Source organism: Drosophila nasuta, chromosome 4, assembly GCF_023558535.2.
Source record: "Drosophila nasuta strain 15112-1781.00 chromosome 4, ASM2355853v1, whole genome shotgun sequence".
Lineage (NCBI taxonomy): Eukaryota > Metazoa > Arthropoda > Insecta > Diptera > Drosophilidae > Drosophila > Drosophila nasuta.
This window is the reverse complement of record NC_083458.1, coordinates 317,666-339,913: the sequence shown is the minus strand read 5'-3', so window position 1 is coordinate 339,913 and position 22,248 is coordinate 317,666. Positions and strand designations below refer to the sequence as shown.

The window sequence follows — 22,248 nt, the reverse complement described above, 5'->3', positions numbered from 1 at the left end:
TGTAACATCCAAGTCAAGACTTTTGGTTTACGTATATACATGCCCAGTAGAGGTGGAGAACTATCGATAGTCTGCGCCATCGATAGTGATTGATAGTTTTCATAAACTATCGACTATCGACGATATCAAGGAAAATCTATCGTCGATAGTGCAGCAAAAGAAAATAATTTAATTAGTTTTTATAATAATCCATATTTGTTGAAAGTATGAGAGTATGAAATTGGTTTTCCAATCTCTATCTGAAAATAATAAATAATTTTATTCAAATAATATGCATTTTTATTTTTTAGGTCTACGTTAACTGCTATTTATATATTTATTTCAACCAATAATTTTGTACGCCTATTTGAAATGATTTGTCCTGCTTTGCTGATGACCTTCTCCGACTCTACGGAGGATGCGGGTATACAAAGAAATTTGAAAAGATATCGACCACTATCGACGGTAGCGATTGACCACGATTGACAGAGAAGGAGATCGAACTCGAGAACTCCCCTCTGTAGTTTTCTTACTTAATTGAATAAAAAAAAAACTCATATACTAAATCGATTGTTTGTAAATTTATTTAGTTAATAAATTCCCATAATTTCGAATGTTTTCTGCTTGGTAGTATTTTAGCTTATGTTTTTTTCAGAATATAGCTTTTTCGGGCTCTCATCGCTAACGTTGGTGCCCTGTTAAAATTGTAATAGCCCTTTTGGGCGTGTCTAAAAATTTGCTTACTAAGATGGTAATATTTATACATACATATGTATATTATGAAGTCAACGTGCTTCTTCATATTACTCATTTTTAGAGTAGGGATTACAAAAATTTTGCTGAACTGACAATGTAAATTACGAATCACACATCAATCAAATTATGTATTGAGCTGCAGCTATGCGATCTGCTATAATATTAATAAGTTTATATATGTTGGTGAATCGAAAGTTTATTATATGCAATCATAATAAAACTTTCCAAAAATATTCGGAAGAATTCGAAATTTTTTAAGGTTATACGAAAATGGCTTTTCTAATAATTTAAATAATTCAAAATATTCAATCGTCAACATATTTTTTTCAGCGACTTTATAACAAAAGTTATAAACGCATATATGATGAATTTCGAAGTTATGAAGCGTATAAAATCAATAAAAAAAATAATCGCTGAACACAATAAGGATTACGAAAATGGAAAAACTAGTTTTCGATTAGCGACAAATACAATGGCAGATATGGTATTTGATATCAGTATAACTGAAAGAATCTAATTATGAAATAAACTATTTTATTTACAGAATACTAAATTATATCTGAAAAGCTACTTGCGATTATTGCGCAATCATCCGAATGAGACGCTAGATATTATGGCTGATGTAGTCGGATTGACATTAATGAGCAATGTTCCAGATTCTTATGATTGGCGAAAGCATGGATTTGTCACATCGTCAAGCAATCAAGAAACATGTGGATCTTGCTATGCCTTCAGCATTGCTCAAAGTATTGAAGGACAGATCTTCAAGCGTACAGGCAGATTGCTAAGTTTAAGTGAACAGCAAATAATCGATTGCAGTATACCCTATGGCAATCGAGGATGTATTGGCGGATCACTTCGAAATACCTTAAAATATCTACAAGCAACCGGTGGTATTATGAGATCTCTAGATTATAGATATACGGCGAAGGTAAAATTAAACAGCAATCAAATATGTTACATATGTAACATAAGAAAACCATATCTTTTGATCCTGTAATCTCAACATAAAACACATTAAATTAAATAATATTCGCCTTCTTACAGAAAAAAAATTGTCAATTTGCATCAGAGCTGTCTATTGTTAATATAACCTCTTGGGCCATTTTGCCTGCTAATGACGAAAATGCAATTCAAGCTGCTGTTGCACATATTGGCCCAATTGCAGTATCCATAAATGCAACTCCCAAAACCTTTCAATTATATAGGTAAGAAAAAACATAATATATACAGGCTTTTCCCGAAAATATTTTGATTCGGAATAATGGGCAATGATGTTAGACCGGTATTCATTCCATTTATTATTCTGAATCGACATTTCGCGGGCAAAAAAAATTAATAAAATTTCTGCCCAGCGTACCTATAATATAATAGTACAAAATGTAGCTACATATGTATGTGTCTATAATGTCTGATACCCTATTTAGACGAAGGGCATTTGCTTCAATGATGCAGTTCTAAAATACAAGTGCTTACATCAAAACTGCAGGCAGAAATAAAAAGAATACAAAGTCAAACAAATCCGAAAATTCCGAAAATTAGAAATTTAATAAATTATGCTACACTGAGAACATTCTAAAAGTATTAGTATATATAAATTGAATTTATTATTCAACGAATGACTTGGTTATTTAAGTTTTACATCTTAATAAGCAACTTGTTCACTAACTATCCTCAAGTGAATTTTCAAGTTGTAAAATCTACCATGTCACAACTCAGTGTGCATGAGATACAGTTTTCGGTATTCGAAATTATCTCATCGCGCAGTGTGCGTGGAACACATTTTTAGGATGTTATCTTTCTTGTTCAATGTTATTATGAAATATAAATCGACCTATGGACCTATATTTATTTAGTCTTAGGCTAGCTCGGTGCATTTATTAGTAATTTAGAGGCATAAAGAATGTGTGGAAAAAATGTAAAACAAACTGTTCCCAGATGAGCAAAATTTTGAACGTGCGGTAAAGCAATATATTTTGCAAGTTCTTCAAATTTTAGAGTCACCTTTACTTAAACACTTAAACATTTGTCTATTAAATAAATGCAATTATTAAAAAACAGATGAAATTAGATTCATTGCCTATCTCTATAGCGATAATATCTCAAGCACAAATTATTGCAACTTGGTTGCGACACCACAACATTAAGTAATGCTATTTCACTTCACGGGAAGCTTCTCACACGGGGAAATTCTGATTTGACATCCACATTCATTCCGGTATCGGAGTATCGATACGAAACTGTTTCTGCTGGGAACTGCGGAACGAAAAGAAACCGAAAAAATTTTGCACGCGAGTTGCGCGGTAAAAACACGATTTTGCGCTTCTGGGTACAGCGCTTAAATATAAAACAAGAAAGCTAAATCCATTTGCGATTACTAAAATATACTGAAGTCTATATTTGGTTATTGATATCCTATTCAAATTGTCAACCAAATCATCTAGACCCGACGGTAGTTGCCGCTTGTTCCCATATACAATGTTTTCTTTTAAATAACTCCTAAAACTTCAGTGGTTTTTACTGTATGTACCAAACCGTTGCTGTAGTTTACAAATTACTCCTGCTATTCGAATTATTTTCAATTTGCGAGGGTGAATGAATGTTTGGAACTGATCTGTCGGAAATGACTCGTTCTGCCTATGGGGTATAATGAACCACTGATTTTTATTCCTGATTGATAGAATACAAGTTAGTTAAAATATGATGGTATATGACAATGCGCGGCTGCTCTTCAGTTGTGGACCTGCGGAGATTTTCCAAGAGGCGGTGATCAACGCTTGAATTGAATCCTCTGCACCCTGAAATATAGTCACTTGTAATCTGATTAGATCTACATATGCGCACCAACATGTAAAACATTCAATTAAAATGGCTTTATTGCTTTGGCTAACAATCTGGTAAAATTTGTTTCCTATAATAATTTATTTTGGATTAGAGATAATGCAGCGATTGCACAGTTTCTTACCAAGAGGAAAATAGCGAATCTCAAGTCCATCCCTTTAAAGCAATCAATAAATCAACAAGGAATTTAAGATCTCTTCTGAAAAATGCCGCTTTGAAAAGTGTGTGTGTGTCGAGGCAACAAGTTCACCTAATTACTTTGAAAATGCTGCTCAAGCAAAGTTTGGGATAATAGGCTGTTTAGACTGAACTGCATCATTGATATTTTTGTTAAATAGAACCTTGTACCAAATCATTTTAAGAGGGGGTCAGCTAATGGAGCTGCATCATTGATCAATGATTCTGAAAATGTGGCCAACATGGCTAATGTTTTGATATATGTATTTATCAAAAAATAGGAATAAGAAAGTGTTTAAAGAAATATGATCGTTGCAAAACAAGTTGCTCATGTTAAGATGTGAAACGGAAATAAGTCAAGTAAATTGCTAAATAATAAATAAAACTTATGTATACTTATATTTTTTGAATGCGCTCAGTATCGCATAATTTATTAAATTGCCAATTTTCGGTTGATTTGTTTCTATTGCCTTTGTCATTCTTCTACCTGCCTGAGTTTGTTTATTTTTTCACCCATAAACAGTTGTTCGAGTGATGCAGTTTTGGTGTAACCACATTGAAGCAAATGCACTTGGTTTAAATAGAATATAAGCTGGTATTTGATATAAAAGGTTCTCAGATTTGTTGTCTTACTACTTCATAAACGTTTGCTTTTTTACATTCAGCAATGGTATTTACAATGATGTGTCCTGTTTGTCAACTTCCGTAAATCACGCCATGTTAGTGATTGGTTATGAAAAAGACTATTGGATACTCAAGAACTGGTGGGGCGAACAATGGGGAGAAGCTGGATATATGAGAATGCGGAAAGGTGTTAACTTATGCGGTATTGCAAATTATGCTGCATATGCTATAGTTTAAACTAATTACAATAAATATATCAAATAAAATAAAATCGATTTTGTTCTCAATATTATTTGAAAGAAAAAGCACTATATATAAAAACAAGTAAGAAGAATATAGAGCTACAATTTTTATTAGACAACACTTGTTATTTTTGCACGCAGATCAAGTTTGTTTTAGATTTTACCCTCGCCCAATTCGCCCCGCAAATAGGAAAATTCGATCAACAAGCGTAATTTTGATTTTTGGTACCTACAATAAAAATACAGTATTTCTGATTCTGGGAAATCTTGTTGCGATCAGAATCAAAATTGAATAAGTAATTTCAGAATTGTGGCAAAAACGGAAAAACTGCAAACCTAATGGCTCTAGCTGATAATCGATATATTTAGTACTCTATAAAAATAAGAAATAGTAAAAATCAAACCAAATTTGAAAACATCAACAGCAATTTGTTTTTGTTGTTGTTGTTGTCCATCTTGTAAAAGCTGAAGTTATATACATATATAGATGTTTTACAGACAAATATGTTTTATGAACGTTATTTATGTATGTATGTATTTAAGCCTGATTCCTATGCACGTACGAACACAACAGTTTTTATTCCAATCTTACAAATTCAATAATTCACTTAACTTTTTACGTAGCGATTCTATTAAGACAAGTTAATTAAATTAAAAGCAATATTCACAGTTCGTTGATTTCCAAATACCAAAATACGTGTTATGTGCAAATTATGTCCATAATTGGAGAATGAGAAATTAAGGGTGGGTGAATTCGGCAAAAAAGTATCGTGGGTGAATTAACCTAAAGAAGCGCATGCGCATGCGCATACATAGATAGAATCACGCCCCAATTGCGTCGCGCAATTCTCATTGGCGTGCCAGTGATGTACTCTAAGATAACTTCTTTCATTGGTTGGATTTGAACATTTGCTGTTTACTTATTGGGCATTCCAGTAGTGTCAATTAGGATGGTAACTTTCAGGACTAGCGGATATTAAATCGATGTTCTTATTTAGTCTTAGTGGATATTCCGTGACGCGAGATTTCGTCAATACACAGCGCTTACTTATCAAAATGTTCTGATAATTAATTTCTTTGTTTAAAAAAATGCAATAATACGGTGTAAAAGTGTGAATCTACGAACACTTACAATGATATGTATGATTAATAAACTTTCAATTAATGATAATCAAGGTGAACTATAAATATATTCATATAGAATATTTTGCTTTTAAATATGACAAACGATTTAGGTACGTCTGTGTGACCGCCTGTCTATGAAAGTAAGTCTAAAGTTTTAAATATTAATATTGGTATTAACACGTTCCATAATTTGAGAAGGCTAAACCAGCACGACCATTTAATGTCGAAGTATAGACCTTGTGAAATCTGTAGCATTCAAAATAGACAATTCTTGTGAAAGCTGATTTTAGCGCTGCTTTATGTGCACGCCATATGCAGTAAATGTTGCGCATCGTCTTGGCGGTTTCAATGAAGTGGAAAAATTTGATAAAAATTAATTAAAAAAAAAAAATGATTTGCATTGCATGTACTCCAAGTAATGTATTGTCAATATAGAACAACGTATTCTGAAATAATTCTAGATATATACGATTTCAGTTTCCATAAATGCAATGGGGAATGCAGTAGATAACTGAAATGTTCACCCAAGAATTTAACTTATTAAAAATTGATCTTAATTAAGCTGGCGTTACGTTACGTTCGCACTATAAAATATTAAACAAAAATTAAAATTAGTTTTGAGGTTTTCTCAAAAATCATACTACTCTAAAAAATTGATCAATACTTTTTATACTCGCTAAGCTCTAGGATAAAACGGTATTATTACTTTGTGCCTTCGTCAAATGTATATAACTGGCTGAAAGAGTCATCTCCGAACCCATAAAGTATAAATATTCTTCATCAGCGCCAACAGCCGAGACTCTACGGCCATGTTCCTTTTTATATCTGTCCGTCAGGCTTTTTGAACATCTACATAGATCTCAAAGTCTATTTCATATGGAGCAATATTTTTTTTTTGACAACATGCAAATCAAGTTTTTCACTTAGATTAGATTAATATTTTTAATTAAAAAAACCACAAAGCAAGCGTAGTATCAATGCTATAGTCGATTCTTGAAACATACAATCATAATTATAGTATTTATGATTCCTGAAAACGGTACCATGTTTGCAATTGGACATCAATTTTAAAATTTATTTAAAAAATAATTGTATATGGCAAAAAAACGGCAAATGCAATTGTTGTGTTCATTGCTTGAGTTGACAATCTGACTTATTTTGTACTCTAGGTATATTTTGAATGTTATAATACATATATTGATATTCCAAAAATGTATTTTTGTTTTTATTCAGGGTATCAAGCTGGTATATTTTAAAAATATATTTTATATGAAAAGCCCTAAATGCAACAAGTAAGAAAGTTACAGTCGAGTGTGCTCGACTGTGAGATACCCGCTTCCCACTTTGAATAAATGCAAAATGTTTCGGTATTTTTCTCAAAATATACCAAAAACAAAAATAAACAAAATGGTATATTTGGTATGTCGATATAGTACCACGTTCAAAATATGCCATAGACGGTACAATTTACCAGATTGTCAGCCAAGACTATTAAGAACCCCAGTAAGTAGGCGTTTTTGCTCATACAGAAATATTTCTTTAATAACTTACTCAGTTTTTATCTGATCGCAACCAAATTTTCAGGAATCATAAATACTATTGTTATTATTGTACACACGAACAATCTCTAGCTTTAAAATTACGCTTGCTATTCGATTTTATTCATTTGCGGAGGCGCAAGTGGGCGTTATAAAAATTTGAAATAAACTTGATCTGCGTAGAAACGTAACCAATGCTGACAAAAAAAATTATAGCTCTATCTCTTATAGTCTCTGAGATCCAGTGTTTCATAGTTATAATACCCTTCTACTTTATGGGTAGCCGGTATAAAAATTGGCATTGGCAAGCCCAAAACTTGTTGCTGCTGTTTGCAATTGTTGCATAAAAAATTATATTAATAGTAAGTTTCAAAAAATTTGTCATTCGACATTCACAACAATATAAAATAAAATAAATAAATAAAATCTATAAATTAAATAAAACCTTTGTTCTGTTAAATTTAGTATCCTAACTGAAGCACAACATCGCCAGCATTTCATTTGGATACAACTGAATATTTTTTAATTTTATGTTTTTATACCCGCTACCCACAGGGTAGAAGGGTATTATAACTTTGTGCCGGCAGGAAATGTATGTAACAGGTAAAAGGAGGAATCTCCGACCCTATAAAGTATATATATTCTATTCTGACGGAAAGCAATACTGCTGGCGTAAACCCGGAGAAGGGATTGAGAGACACCATGTAAAACTAACTGCAAAACATGGTGATGGACATATTAAGGTCTGGGGATGCTTCACATGTTGGCATGTTAGCCCTCTACACTTAATAGACGGTATTAATAGCCAAATTAGCGCCCCTTAGTGCTCCTCCTCATTTAAGACATCATTAGTCGAGCATTTGACTGCTTAAATCATTTTTTAGCGATCTGCGACTCTTTTCAACAAGATGGGGGATCTTAAAAACTCGGCGAAAATTGTTAAGGAACTGATTGGAAAGCAAAATTTTAAATTCATGGAGTAGCCAGCACAAAGTCCCGACCTCAATCCGATTGAAAATCTTTGGTCAATCGTGAATTTATTAAGAATTAAATAATCAAAATAAAACAAAAAAATTTGGATTTTCTGGTGTGACTATGATTTTGTGGGTGACGAAAGTCTGTGTCGTGAACATACACTCAATTTTGCTCGCCACTGTATGTACACAAATCGCTCAAATGATCAATTGGTGCAATGGCAGCAAGCTGTACAACGAACATAGCCAAAGCAAGCTTTTTATACCCGCTACCCATAGAGTAGAAGGGTATTATAACTTTATGCCGGCAGGAAATGTATTATGTAACAGGTAGAACGAGGCATCTCCAACCCTATAAAGTATATATATTCTTGATCAGCGTCAACAGCCGAGACGATCTAGCCATGTCCGTCTGTCTGCCTGTGTGTCTGTCCGTATGAAACACTGGATCTCAGAGGCTATAAGAGATAGAGCTATAATTTTTTTTTCGACAGCATTTGTTATATTTGCACGCAGATGTAATTTGATTGAAATTTTTGCCACGCCTTCTTCCGCCTCCGCAAAACAATTAAATAGAATAACAAGCGTAATTTTCAAGCTACATCTTGTGTGTACAATAATAACTATAGTATTTATGATTTCTGAATTAATTGCGATTAGATATAAATTGTTTAAGTTATTAAAGAAATATGTAGTTTTGTATGAGCAAAAACGCCTTCTATGTATGTGTTGTATGTATGCGTATACGCATATATGTACATATATGCTCGCCTCTATATTTGTATCTGTATGCAAGAGGCACTGCGATAGTTCTGGTGGTAGAGTATAAGCCGAACATGTTGTGGTGCTCGGGTTCGAAGCCCGCTCAGGGTACAAACTTTTATTTTTTTAATGGTATATACAATAATTACTATAGTAATTGTGGTGTGCGAGTTCGAATCCCGGTCTGTGGTGCTCGAGTTTAAATCCCGATTGACAATATTTGCATATTTTTTTTTTAATATTTTGAGATTACTACCGCAATATTTTGCTTTTATTCAAAATGGGTAGCGGGTATCTCACAGTCGACTGTAGCTTTCTCACTTATTTTTTTTTTTTAATCTTTTACTGTTATCTTTTCTGTATCGACTGGTGTAGCTTTTGAAAAAGTCTTCTCATTAGACAAAGTAAACTCAATTATCCGCGCATTTCATTTCATTTCAAAATGTTAATCGCCAAGCAATTTAACCCAATTAAATATTCATGGTGTTTTACATGTAAACAAAAGACCATCGAAGGTCTCTGTTCACAATGTAATAACATCGTTCCGCCCTCAAATAGTCACACATACTCTGATAGAATTATTTGCCTGTTGGCAGTAACCACTCAACCGAATTATTGCCAACTCATCAGTGGGTATTTTAGTACATTTATCTGTCCTCAACCTATCGCTATCGTGTTTCCGTTTCTGGTTTTCGTTTCTCTCTTTGTTTGTATTTATATTTGAATTGGTATTCGTCAAAAGGCATATGTTTTCAAATTTCAACAACCCTCCGTGGAGTTATTTTGAAATTCAATAGCCCATATTACACAAACAATATATTCACCTTTCATACCCTGTATTTATCCAATGTAGTTAAATATAGAATAAATACAGCTACATTTATTTGGTTTTTAAAATGCATTCTAAAGACACATTTTAATATTAACTTTAATATAGCGACGATTTCTTTGAAAACTGTTTTTTAATTAGATAGTTTACAAATTTCTAAGGTATCATATGGGCCATTATTGCTTAAGTGCCATTTTTTGTTTGCTGTTGAAGGGAAACTTGAGAGTAATCAACATGGTGTGAACACAGTGCCCACCATACACTGGCACTGGCAAGTATATATAAACAAAACACTTAAACTAATTGAAGTTAATTGACGTGATATATGAATTGTTACATAATCGTATGCACATATTAGGCTCCCACCTACATAGGTACCACATACAATCGTCACCACCGTTTATAAACTCATAATTATTTAAGCTTATTTTATATATTAATTATGTTACAACAAGTTGGCCACGGTTGCAAACTTAAAAATTATTTGATTAAAAAAAATCGTTATCCAAAGGATTAAATAATACCATATATGTATTGATTAGAATCAGATAGGGACGATATAGCCATGTCTGTCAGTATGAGCATTAAACCTCTAATGCTAAAAAAATCAAAAACAGTGCTGTATTATTATTATAATATACCAAATCGATATGCCAAAAAATACAAAAATACACAATTGAAAAATTAAAAAATGCATACAAAATTTGTTGCGATCGGATAAAAATTCAATAAGAAATAATTGTATATGACAAAAAAGTCCGCTGCAGTCAGCTAGGAGCTGTGTTATTTGACAATCTGTCATCTTTTTAAGTCTTTGGTTTATTTTTAATGTAATAATATATAGATATACCAAATATTACGTTCGGCATATTTGAAAATTCCTCAGTATATTAATTTCCCATATCTTTAGAGTATTCCTGAACAGTTTTCATTTCACTAAAAATGGGTAACGGGTAATATCACAGTCAAATTATAGCTTTACGCATATAGTCTCTGAGATCTAATATTTATACGAACACGTATATAACTTTCCTGTAGTCACAAAGCTCTTTCGTCTGCTCTATGGGTACCGATTATAAAAACTATTCGAATACCTAACGTTTGGTGAAAACACTTGCCAGCTCAGTGCTTAACATTACGAACACGGTTTCAACGCATAGTCGGTTGAAATAAATACATATTTCAATATATGTAAGTATATAATAGGTAAATACATTGTAAAAATTAATTTATAGTGATGAAAAAACCGATTTGATTTTGTATACTCTCTGATCTATCTTCTGAGATCGCTCCTTTTTCAGGTTTTAAACATTTCTCTTTGGTAGAATGATATAATACCAATTTACCACTGAAAAATCAGGTTTTCATAATTCCATCATCAATTACTTTTAATGTAAATGAAATGTCGCACATACTTGCTCTGTTTAATCCCCAGCAACATTGATATGGGTGTTGTTATCAACACGGCAACAGCTACCCATAGGGTAGAAGGGTATTATAACTTTGTGCCGGCAAGAAATGTATGTAACGTGTAGAAGAAGGCATCTCCGACCCTATGAAGTATATATATTCTTGATCAGCATCAGCAGCCGAGACGATCTAGCCATGTCCGCCTGTGTGTCTGTCCGTATGAAACACTGGATCTCAGAGACTATAAGAGGTTGAGCTATAATTTTTTTCAACAGCATTTGTTATGTTTGCGCGCAGATCAAGTTTGTTTCAAATTTTAGCCACGCCCACTTCCGCCCCCGCAAATCAAAAAATCGAATAACAAGCTTAATTTTAAAGCTAGGTTGCGAATTTTGGTATATACAATAAATACTAGTATTTATGAGTCCTGAAAATTTGATTGCCTTCAGATAAAAATTGTGAAAGTTATTTAAGAAATACTTTTGTATGGGCAAAAACGCCTACTTACTAGGGGTCTGAGTTGCTTTGGCCGACAATCTGGTACATTGTGCCGTCTATGGTTTATTTTGAATGGTGTACTATATCGATATACCAAACATAACATTTGGTATATTTTTAGTATTTTCGGTATATTTTGAAAATGATACCGCAATATTTTGCCTTTATTAAAAATGGGTAGCGGGTATCTCACAGTAGAGCACACTTGACGTAACTTTCTTACTTGTTTTTATTTTAATTTGAGTTAAAAGATCTAATCAGCATTGTTAGTAGTTTTTAATTTTAAAAAAATGTTTTATTTTTTTAAGAAATTCTAATAAATTTTCTATCAGTGTATAGTTCTCTCTATTGTCATATTAAACTCACAAAAAGTTTTAAGAACTAATTTTAATGAAACTTGTTCTCAAAACTATTTTAATGAAATTTCTTTTGAAAGGAGGACACTCACAATTTTTGTCGATCGAAATGGAGTGCCCTTCCCAAGAGAGTAAATAAATATATAATAATATAAAGAAAATAAACAATTGAATTGCTATTTAAAATGTTCTACACTTCTAGTTTATAAAACATAGAAATATACACATTGTTGAACCACCCTTGATACTAACCTCAGACAATCATCCCCGAATATTTTGATTATTTTTACCGACTAAATAAGTACATCTGTCAGACTTGTTAACAATCTGCTATTTTTATAAATACCAAACAAAATTTTGTCATTATTTACCTCACTGGTTTGTAATTCGTTCAACCCTCTGTCTTCCTCCCTTTTACACAAGTTAGGAAATCCCATAATCATTTGTTTCACTTTTGGATTTGGATTGCGAGTAAGCTCAGTAATTTGTACAACAACATTTACCAAAAAAATGTACGTAACCTTATTATCTCTATCGAATTGTCTCTAGGGACAATCTCCTTTTCAATTATGCTATTCACACGCGTAATATAATTGAATGTGGGTGGCATCTCATATATAGGGGCGGATACCAACTCTGATTTTGAAACCGATAAATTTTGAATACATTTGTTATACACAAAAAAAAAACTGCGGGCGTAAAATATTTCTTAAAATATGTTCAAATTTACTCGTATGTAAACTAGTTTGGTAGCCTTCCGTACCTAATTAGATGTCTAACCTATTAAATTTCTTTGTCGTACTATATAACATAATTCGTATTTGGAATAATAATAACGTTTATTTCTTAGTTTTCTTTGATTATTACCGCAGCTCATAACTTTGTACCTGCAGAAAAATATATATTCTTGAATAGTGTTAACAGCCTAGACGTCACCCGTATAACCCAAATCATGTTTGTTTCAAGCTTTTCCGCCCACGTAAATAAAAAAGTAGAGTAACAAGTGCGATTTTGAAGCTAGTAAGTATGAGACACTTGCTACCCATTTTCAATAAAAGCAAAACAGCGCGGTTTTATTCTTAATATATTCCAAATCAATATTAAAAAATCGAAAGCTTATAATACTTTAAAAATATATGGTATACGCAACCAAACAATTATTATGACATAAGTAACTTTGATTTATATAAGATTAAACCAAATTTTCTGGACGCATTAATAAGTATAACTTTAGCGGGTATAAAAATCTTTTATGCACCCCTACTTACCAATATCTCTTTTGCAAATGTAATATTGCCCTTTTTAACGAGGTTGCAATGCTCCCCGCGAAGCCGGTCTAGCCCAATCTAACCTTCTCATATAATAATTTTATATTATTCATCTGCACGTGTTAATAAGGTATTAAAACAACATAAAACATGCTAATAGATCGAAAAATAATTAGTAATACCAAATGCTGGAATGCAATAATAAAATTATATTTTTTAATATTTCAGAACTATCGTAAATGGCGTTTCCTGAGCCCATTGGGAGATCTCCACGATCTCCACGATCTCCAACTCACTTAAATGGAATGGAAAATAACCCAATAGCCGTAAACCAAAAATTAAATAACGTGCGTCGGTTAAAAAAATCATTTCTCGAAGAATCGAACTTTTTTATCTTTTAAGTTCTTAAATTTATAATAATATCACATTTTGGGTGATTTCGGTATTTTCCTTTATATACATACATACATATATAACAAAACCACCTATTAATTAAAAGAGCTTATTCTTGACTCTATATATTTACAATTCAATCTTTTCACTTTGTACAAAACCACCCACAACGAATATTTCAAGAAGGAACTAAAGAGTAAAAATAAAATAGACTTACCATACATTGATAAAAAAAAATTTTAACAAAAAACAGTTAAGCAATTGCACTAAACGGATATTACATTTAATCCATACTTATCCAAAAGGCCCAATCAGTAAACATTACTATGATTTCTGAAATAATTTATATTTTTTAAACATTTAAACGCGAACAATATTTTTATATAAAATAATCTAAATTGATTGTCATAATTACATATCTATATTACATATTTAAATTGTGCATGCCATGTACATGTACATGTGTAGCCTTATTAAATATATCCGACATCCCTTAACCGAACAACTCTTTTTGCAGATAGAATTTTTTAGAGTTAATAGAGAGAAATACATGAATCAATCCATAAAAAGTAAAAACAATCGATTGAGCGTTTGACTCCAACCCAACCCATGAGACAAGACAAATGTTTCCCTTGAGCGTTTACACTTTACGTGATCTGATTATTTATTTCAAAGACAGACAATTGGCAATGCCGTTACCATTAAATTAGTTATCTCACAAAAGAGTCGTAAATATTGTTTTATCCTGTGCACATTAAAAAAGAGTAGCAAAGTTTATTTTAGCTTTAGCCAAATAAAAAAAATCATAGTATTCAATAATTATATGATTTTAAATGCAATAAAAGATACAATAATAGTTCAAAACTCAAAATTTGATGTATGTACATATGTATTATGTATACACAAGAGTTGAGCTTAAACACTATAGAAAATACATGTGTTGGAAAAAAAAACTAATATAAACATTTATTATACCAGCTAGAAGAAGGGTATTATAACTTTATATTATAACTAAGGAGGCATCTCCGACCCTATACAGTATATATATTCTTGATCAGCATCAACAGCCGAGACGATCTAGCCATGTTCGTCTGTCCGTTTGTCTGCTGTGTGTCTCTCCGTCTGTCCGTATGAAACACTGAATCTCAGAGACTATAAGACGCAGATCAAGTTTGTTTCAAATTTTTGCCACGCCCACTTCCGCCCCCGCAAATCAAAAAAATCGAATAACAAGCGAATTTTGGTATATACAATAATTACTATAGTAGTTATGATTCCTGAAAATTTGCTTGCGATCAGATAAAAATTGTGGAAGTTATTAAAGAAATACTTTTGTATGGGCAAAAACGCCTACTTACTAGGGGTCTGAGTTGCTTTGGGTGACAATCTGGTACATTGTGTCGTCTATGGTATATTTTGAATGGTGTGCTGTATCGATATACCAAACATACCATTTGGTATATTTTTAGTATTTTTTTTAGTATATTCGGTATATTTTGAAAATAATACCGCAATATTTTGCCCTTATTAAAAATGGGTAGCGGGTATCTCACAGTCGAGCACACTCGACTGTAACTTTCTTACTTGTTTTAATGTGGTACTATATCATTATACCAAATATACCATTTGGTATATTTTTAGTATGTTGTAATATTTTGAAAAAAAAATACCGCAATATTTTGCTTTTATTCAAAATGGGAAGCAGCTATCTCACAGTCGAGCACACTCGACTGTAGCTTTCTTACTTGTTTTATTTGAATGAGAATCTTTCAAACAATTCAATTATTTTTAAGATTCTATTCCCTGAATATATTTTTTTTTCTGCTTAAGTTCATTTATTTTGCACACCTGTTGGAATAGGAGTTTTTCAAGATAGCTCAAACGATGTGATAAAAAAAACTTGTAAATACCGTATTACATTATTTTGTTTTAATTTATCTACGGAATGTATGTACATATATATATATGTACATATATATAATAATAATAACTTTATTTTTTTTTCTTCTTAATAGGTAAGTTCAGTATTACTTTATGGCATACCTATTGTATCACTATACATTGAGGGTCAAGAACGATTGTGTTTGGCGCAAATCTCAAATACTCTCCTAAAGCAATTCAGTTACAATGAAATCCACAATCGCCGCGTAGCTCTGGGTATAACGTGTGTGCAGTGCACTCCCGTTCAATTGGAGATTCTGCGAAGAGCAGGCGCAATGCCAGTGAGTTCGCGCCGATGTGGAATGATAACACGCCGCGAGGCTGAACGCTTATGTAAAAGTTTCTTGGGCGATAATACGCCACCACGGCTTCCCGACGATTTTGCGTTCAACGTGCAGCACAAATGCGCCTGGGGATGTCGAGGATCTTTTTTGCCATCACGCTACAACTCATCACGTGCCAAATGCATCAAGTGTACCTTCTGTGGCATGTTTTTTTCACCAAACAAATTCATATTTCACTCCCATCGGCTAACCAGTAACGATCGATATATCCAGCCAGATGCGGCGAACTTCAATTCTTGGCGTCGACACATGACACTTTGTGGACATGGGCAGGATGAAAAAATTGTGCATGCGTGGGAGGACGTGAAAGCCATGTTTAATGGTGGCACAAGAAAACGACTTGTAGGCTGCAGCAACAGTAGCCGAAATTCACCAAATTCCCAAGAAGGGTCGGCTCTAAAGTTACGAGCATCAGCAGCAACCACCAGACTGGAGGCTACAACTGAATGTGAGATGGATGCTAAAAGAGAAGAAATAGAATATGCAAAAAAATCAATAGACCATCAATACAATTATAATACTGTAGCTGCCGCTGCTGCCGCCGTTGTTGGGGTGACAGCAACAGTAGCCACCACAGTTGGGGTGCCGTTCAATCTACACCATCGATCACTGCGCAACGAGCACGATCTATCGATAATGCCACTGTCACGAAATTTCGTTGTCGATTACACAATGTGGCAACAGCACCAGCAACAGCACCATGGAAAACGCAACGAGTCTTGCCCAATGCCTTGGATAAGGCCGGAAATTAACTTCGTTGCCCCTTTAAATGCAACTATTGTGAAAAATGAATCACAGCATGCCACTCATTGCAACAACGCTATAGATAAGAATGTAAATAATAATAGCACGGAATATTTGGATTTCAATGTACCATCGATATTAAACTCATCCGCCTTTAAGCCTGTTGTGGCTTCCACTGCAATTGTATCGGCGTCTTTATATGCAACGCGCTCAAATGATTCGAACAGTACCATTTATAAAGGATCTGCTCAATCGCCAAAAACATCAACCGTTTTTTCTCATAATATTAGTACTACTGTTGCGAATGGCCGCGAATTCCACAAACCTATATCTAGCGCTTTTTCGCCAATTTTAGATTCCATTAACATGTGCACTGAAATCGATCGACAAGACTCTAATAACACAATTTCCACCGCACCCAATGATCTAAATAATCAATGTTTAAGCCCAACATACGATAGAAATATGACAAGCAATGCGGCCGACAATGAGGACGATGAAGTAGTCGATATTGAAACAACAGAAGATGAAAATCAAATAGTATCTGTGTCTTTAAAGGATGATGGTGCTTTCAATGTTGTTTGCTCTTCTCATTCATTAGACTATGTATCATCATCACTCAGTGCCGACCATTCGCCTTCTGGGAGTCCAACCGTCGATATCGATGTCGATGGATCCACTACTGATCCTGAAGACCAAATTGAGTTCAAATCAAATACTATACACTCGCAAGACATAAACACGTCATTAAGTCGATCAAATATTAAAATGAATTACCATCATAATCACGAAAACGATAAGATTATTGTAAATGATGTTGAAGAAATTCGCCCAAGTTATATTAAATATAGTAATGAGGTAAGAATTGCAATTAATAAATTATCAAAGAAATATTTTTGCAAAGTTTCATACATATATAATAGTCTGATTTTTCATAGCCCCTAATTATATTCAAATAAATACAGTTTTGTATTTTTAATACAACTCGAAGAATATTATAAGGTCATTTGAACAAATACTATTATGGGGAAAAAATTAAAGTGAATTTGTTTGTTAAATGAAAAATGTTTATTTATTCTTCTAAATCAATTTCATCCCCTTCAAACGCCAACGTTTTTTCAAATCCTCGAAACAAATAGTAAATTTTCGGTATAACCATCAGCGCCTTTTTCGGTTCAGGTTTTTCTCTTCAATAGACTCGAAACGTACCCAGGGTGGTCTCTTGAGTTTTGGGTATAGCCAGAAGTCACACGGAGCTAAATCAGGTGAATGCTATGCTTGCAGTGTGTTTTCGATATCAAACGTCCGGAACTCTCATCAACACGTTCTCGACCTTCTTTGACATCGTTGTACCACTTATAAATATTTTTCTGCGACATGGCAATATCCAAAAGACCTTCCGCAACATTATCAATGTTTTCGCAGCCTAAATTTCACTGCGCAAATAAAATTTAATAGCACTTCTCTGCTCAATTAAATTAGACATCGAAAAACGAAAAAAAAAATGCAATTTTGTTCGTTTGGTAAACACAAGCATAAATATATTATCATAATGTTAAGGTTGTGTAGTTTAAATTGTACTTTACTCTTTACTAGGTTTCAAAATATATATTTCTACATACACATAGATCGCAGAAACTATAAGAGCATTTAAAAAGCAGATTAAGGCTTTGGAATACGCATTAATAATGATTTATTTGGACGTTGACGTACTAACTGCAGTACCATAATCAAAAACTTCGAATAAATATTAAAAAGACGCTGGACAGCTTATTAAATACACTAGTAATACTATACTAGGAAAGCAAAATATGTTAGGATATATGTATAAGAAGATAAAAAACAATTAAAAACTCGATAAATATGCTAATAATAAGGTTTTACGCAGAGGAATAGATTTACTGGAGCAAACTACGTTATTGAGATTCTTATAAATCACACACAGAATACAGATGAGATTATGGCAAGCAAAGCTAGTAGTTCTACGTCGAATGAGAAGAGGAAGAAAATTCCTAGTGATCCTGACCGGAACCGCAAAACTAATTTGACTTAACAACTCCAAAGAGTCTATTTCACAATTAATTAGTCTCTGAATGAAAAAAGCAGATTGCATGATTCAGTAAGAGATGGAAGGTTTAGTAATAAAAGTATACTGTAGTAAGGTGGCAATGTAATATTAGGGTTCAAATTTAAACTAAATATCAAAAATTGTTTCTGCACCGACTCAATCCTATCCTGATAAACCCTATACTGGAAATTCCAGACAAGAGATCCATACTCAAGGATAGGGCGAACCAGTGAGACGCACAAAGCTTTAGTTATGTAGGGATCGTTGAATTCATTCGACCACCGTTTTATGAATCCCAGTATACCCATGGCCCTAGTTACAATAGACAGAATGTGTTTACCAAATTATAGTTTTGCATCAAGCAAAACGCCTTAGTCATTCACAGACTCTATTCGCTCTATAGGAGTATCATATAAAACAAGTTATTTACTTGGAGAGAACCCCTATAGAAGGTCATAAGCTTATATATATAAGCTTATATAATAATTTGTTATGATCGTATAATAACTATGATAATTAACATACAATAGTAGGGTCCGGTTATAACGACTCCGCTTAGTGCGGTCGGACACTAATTATTATTGCGAGGAATACTCGATGGCTTAGTTGGTTTCCATACAAACTTATATGAAAGGGCCTCCGCTTAGAAAGTCTCCGCTTTTAGCGACAAACCGCTTATACCGACGACATTTTTCACAATTCAACCGGATATTGCGACGAAAAAAAAAAAACAGAAAAATAATGCCAACAAAATTAAGCAACAAACGACGCTGTTAGAAATATATGCAGTTATCAGTGATCGGCACTCTTGCTTGTGTGACCAGCAGCGACACGAAGGTTCTTACATTCTCACTACTCTCGGTTAATTTTAGCTGACGCCTTATTTTATGCTAAGGAACATGCAGGTATACATAACAAGTTCTGTCAAAAATTATAACTAAGATCTGGGTGTCAAATGGCTATGTACTATATATCGTTTTTGACTCCTCTGCAAATATTTCCTGCAGGTTGTGCAGGGTAGAAAAGTATTACATCACAAAGTTATAATATTTTTCTACCCCATGGGTAGTGGTCTGATAGGTATAAAAACAACTGATAGTGAGTTTGCAAAGAAACGGATTAACGATAAACCAAAGAAAGAAAACGGATTCGGTTACTATCAATTTTTTAGGGTTCTCGGATTCTTGGTTGTTTTGTTATTTGTTGTGTTTTGCGAGCTGTGATTTCATATACTATACTAAATGTTAGTACTTATTAATGTGTATTATTATTTGTGAATGATTTTAGGATACAAAAGGAGTTAATGGAATGTCGAAAACATTATCTCGGAAAAAATGCGTAAATCCTCAAAAAAAAAATGGAAAACTATTGTCGAAACTAGATGCGGACACCATTTTTGGTAATCAGTCCAGTTTACATATTCCCTTTCCAGTACTTTTTAAGTCGCATTTAAATTGTATTCGCCAACGTCACCAATTCCACGGACAATCCAGTCCCAACACGCCAGGTCTATTATATTGTTGTGATACCACTGGCAACGCGAATGATAGTAACTCGGATATACTAAATGCGTAATCTTCGAAACAAAATATAATAATTTTTAAATTTCATTTGTAAATTGATTATAACTAATATGTATATTGCTTAAGACTCGACTGTAATAAATAAAGATAAAGAAACGATTTTTAAATTATTTCTTATCATATCCCATACAGGATAAATTATACAAATAAAATTGAGGAAATTGGAAAAAGTAAAAAAAAAGGGCAGTGTTACTTAGTCGTGTTTATTATATTTTGAAAATATTGAATAAATACGAAATGGGTTAAAGACAAGTGATGCAACCGTAGTTTGACATAAATGATATACATATGTATGTACATACATACATATATAACGCGCTGTTCACAGATGAGCAAAATCGTGTTTATTCCTGCGGCGCCATTTTGTTCCACAGTTCCCAGCACAAAAAAAAATTTAAAGGGAATTGACACTCCGGTACTGGAATGTATGTGGATGTCAAATTAGCTATTCCACAGACGAAAAAGTAGACCAGCTATTATTCCGCACTCATAATAAAAAATAAAAAGAAAGCGTGTGAGGCCTCAATAATTAAAATTATGCAGCCTCAAGACTGCATATGAAATTTAAAATAAAACAAGAAAGTTACAGTCGAGTGTGCTCGACTGTGAGATACCCGCTACCCATTATGAATAAAACCAAAATATTGCGGTATTATTTTCAAAATATACCAAATGGTTTATTTGGTATATCGATATAGTACACCATTCAAAATATCCCATAGGCGGCACAATGAACCAGATTGTCGGCCAAAACAACTAAGAGCCCTAGTAATTAGGCTTTTTGCCCATACAAAAGTATTTCTTTAATAACTTGCACAATTTTTATCTGATCTGATCGCAGTTATTCAGGAATCATAACTACTATAGTAATTATTGTATATACCAAAATTCGCAACTCTTGCTTTAAAATTACGCTTGTTATTCGATTTTTTTTATTTGCGAGGGCGGGAGTGGGTGTGGCTAAAATCTGAAACAAACTTGATCTGCGTGTAAACAAAAAATACTGTTGAAAAAAAATTATATCTTTTTCTTATCTGAGATCCAGTGTTTCATACGGACAGACGGACATGGCTAGATCGTCTCAGCTGTTGACGCTGATCAAGAATATACATATATACTTTATAGGGTCGGAGATACCTCTTTCTACCTGTTACATACATTTCCTGCCGGCACAAAGTTATACCCTATGGGTAGCGGGTATAAAAAATATTGCAACCAAGTTTCTATAATACATATAATATAATAATATACATATATGTATGTGCTTGGGATATTGATATCATATTATATAAATAGGGAATGAATCTGTTTAAAATAATTCCACATATTTATTAAGCAAATGTTTTAGTTGTGTGGCCATTAATTTTTTATTTTTACCATTTCCGGATGACTAAAATTTGTGGAATTTGCGAAAAATATTGCTTTTCCGCACGTCAAAAATTTTAATCATATCGGAACAGCGCTTTACATAAATTAAATTATTGAAAGAAGCAGATGATCTCACATTTTTTATATATTTCAATTGCGACAATATCCCAACCAAATTTTTCATTGACTTTAAATATCATATGTACTCCTGCGAATCCGCACTTTTAAATAATGCCATTTCACTTCAACAGAAAATGGCTCCAAACGCTTTCTTTTCACTGATTATAAACTTTACATATTTTCGCATGTGATCGCATTGTCGACACCAGTGTGTAAAAATAAGTTGTCTCTTTTTTTCAACTGTGAAACAGTGGGCTTGACATCTATATACGGTACAGTGTCGGAGTATCGATACCTTTTATTTTTTA

At 33.1% G+C, this 22,248-nt stretch overlaps 2 protein-coding genes across 3 annotated transcripts; both read left to right on the top strand.

Annotated features, from left to right (window-relative positions):
• The first annotated feature begins 712 nt into the window (after window positions 1-712).
• On the top strand, window positions 713-4,648 carry LOC132794940 (procathepsin L). The gene is made up of 6 exons (XM_060805266.1): window positions 713-730; window positions 797-831; window positions 1,066-1,219; window positions 1,280-1,666; window positions 1,783-1,943; window positions 4,419-4,648. The coding sequence occupies exons 1-6, from the start codon at window positions 728-730 to the stop codon at window positions 4,612-4,614; spliced, it is 936 nt and encodes a 311-aa protein (XP_060661249.1). The 5' UTR covers window positions 713-727; the 3' UTR covers window positions 4,615-4,648.
• An 807-nt stretch (window positions 4,649-5,455) lies between these two features.
• Window positions 5,456-20,519, top strand: LOC132794951 (uncharacterized). Of its 2 annotated transcripts, none has more exons than XM_060805282.1 (4): window positions 5,456-5,884; window positions 13,608-13,726; window positions 15,788-17,659; window positions 20,157-20,519. In XM_060805282.1, the coding sequence occupies exons 2-4, from the start codon at window positions 13,619-13,621 to the stop codon at window positions 20,442-20,444; spliced, it is 2,268 nt and encodes a 755-aa protein (XP_060661265.1). In that variant the 5' UTR covers window positions 5,456-5,884; window positions 13,608-13,618; the 3' UTR covers window positions 20,445-20,519. The 2 variants fall into 2 exon arrangements, with proteins under 2 accessions (XP_060661265.1, XP_060661266.1); XM_060805283.1 differs by lacking the exon at window positions 5,456-5,884 and adding an exon at window positions 10,955-11,038.
• Window positions 20,520-22,248: the final 1,729 nt, after the last annotated feature.

Excerpts from the sequence above, each read along its gene's own strand:
- LOC132794940 (XM_060805266.1), top strand. Across the intron at positions 832-1,065 it reads AATTTTGCTGAACTGACAAT|CGACTTTATAACAAAAGTTA; the intron begins GTAAATTACGAA and ends TATTTTTTTCAG. Across the intron at positions 1,944-4,418 it reads AAAACCTTTCAATTATATAG|CAATGGTATTTACAATGATG; the intron begins GTAAGAAAAAAC and ends TTTTACATTCAG.
- LOC132794951 (XM_060805282.1), top strand. The coding sequence starts at position 13,619 with ATGGCGTTTCCTGAGCCCATTGGGAGATCTCCACGATCTCCACGATCT. Across the intron at positions 13,727-15,787 it reads TAAACCAAAAATTAAATAAC|GTAAGTTCAGTATTACTTTA; the intron begins GTGCGTCGGTTA and ends TCTTCTTAATAG. Across the intron at positions 17,660-20,156 it reads ATATTAAATATAGTAATGAG|GATACAAAAGGAGTTAATGG; the intron begins GTAAGAATTGCA and ends GAATGATTTTAG.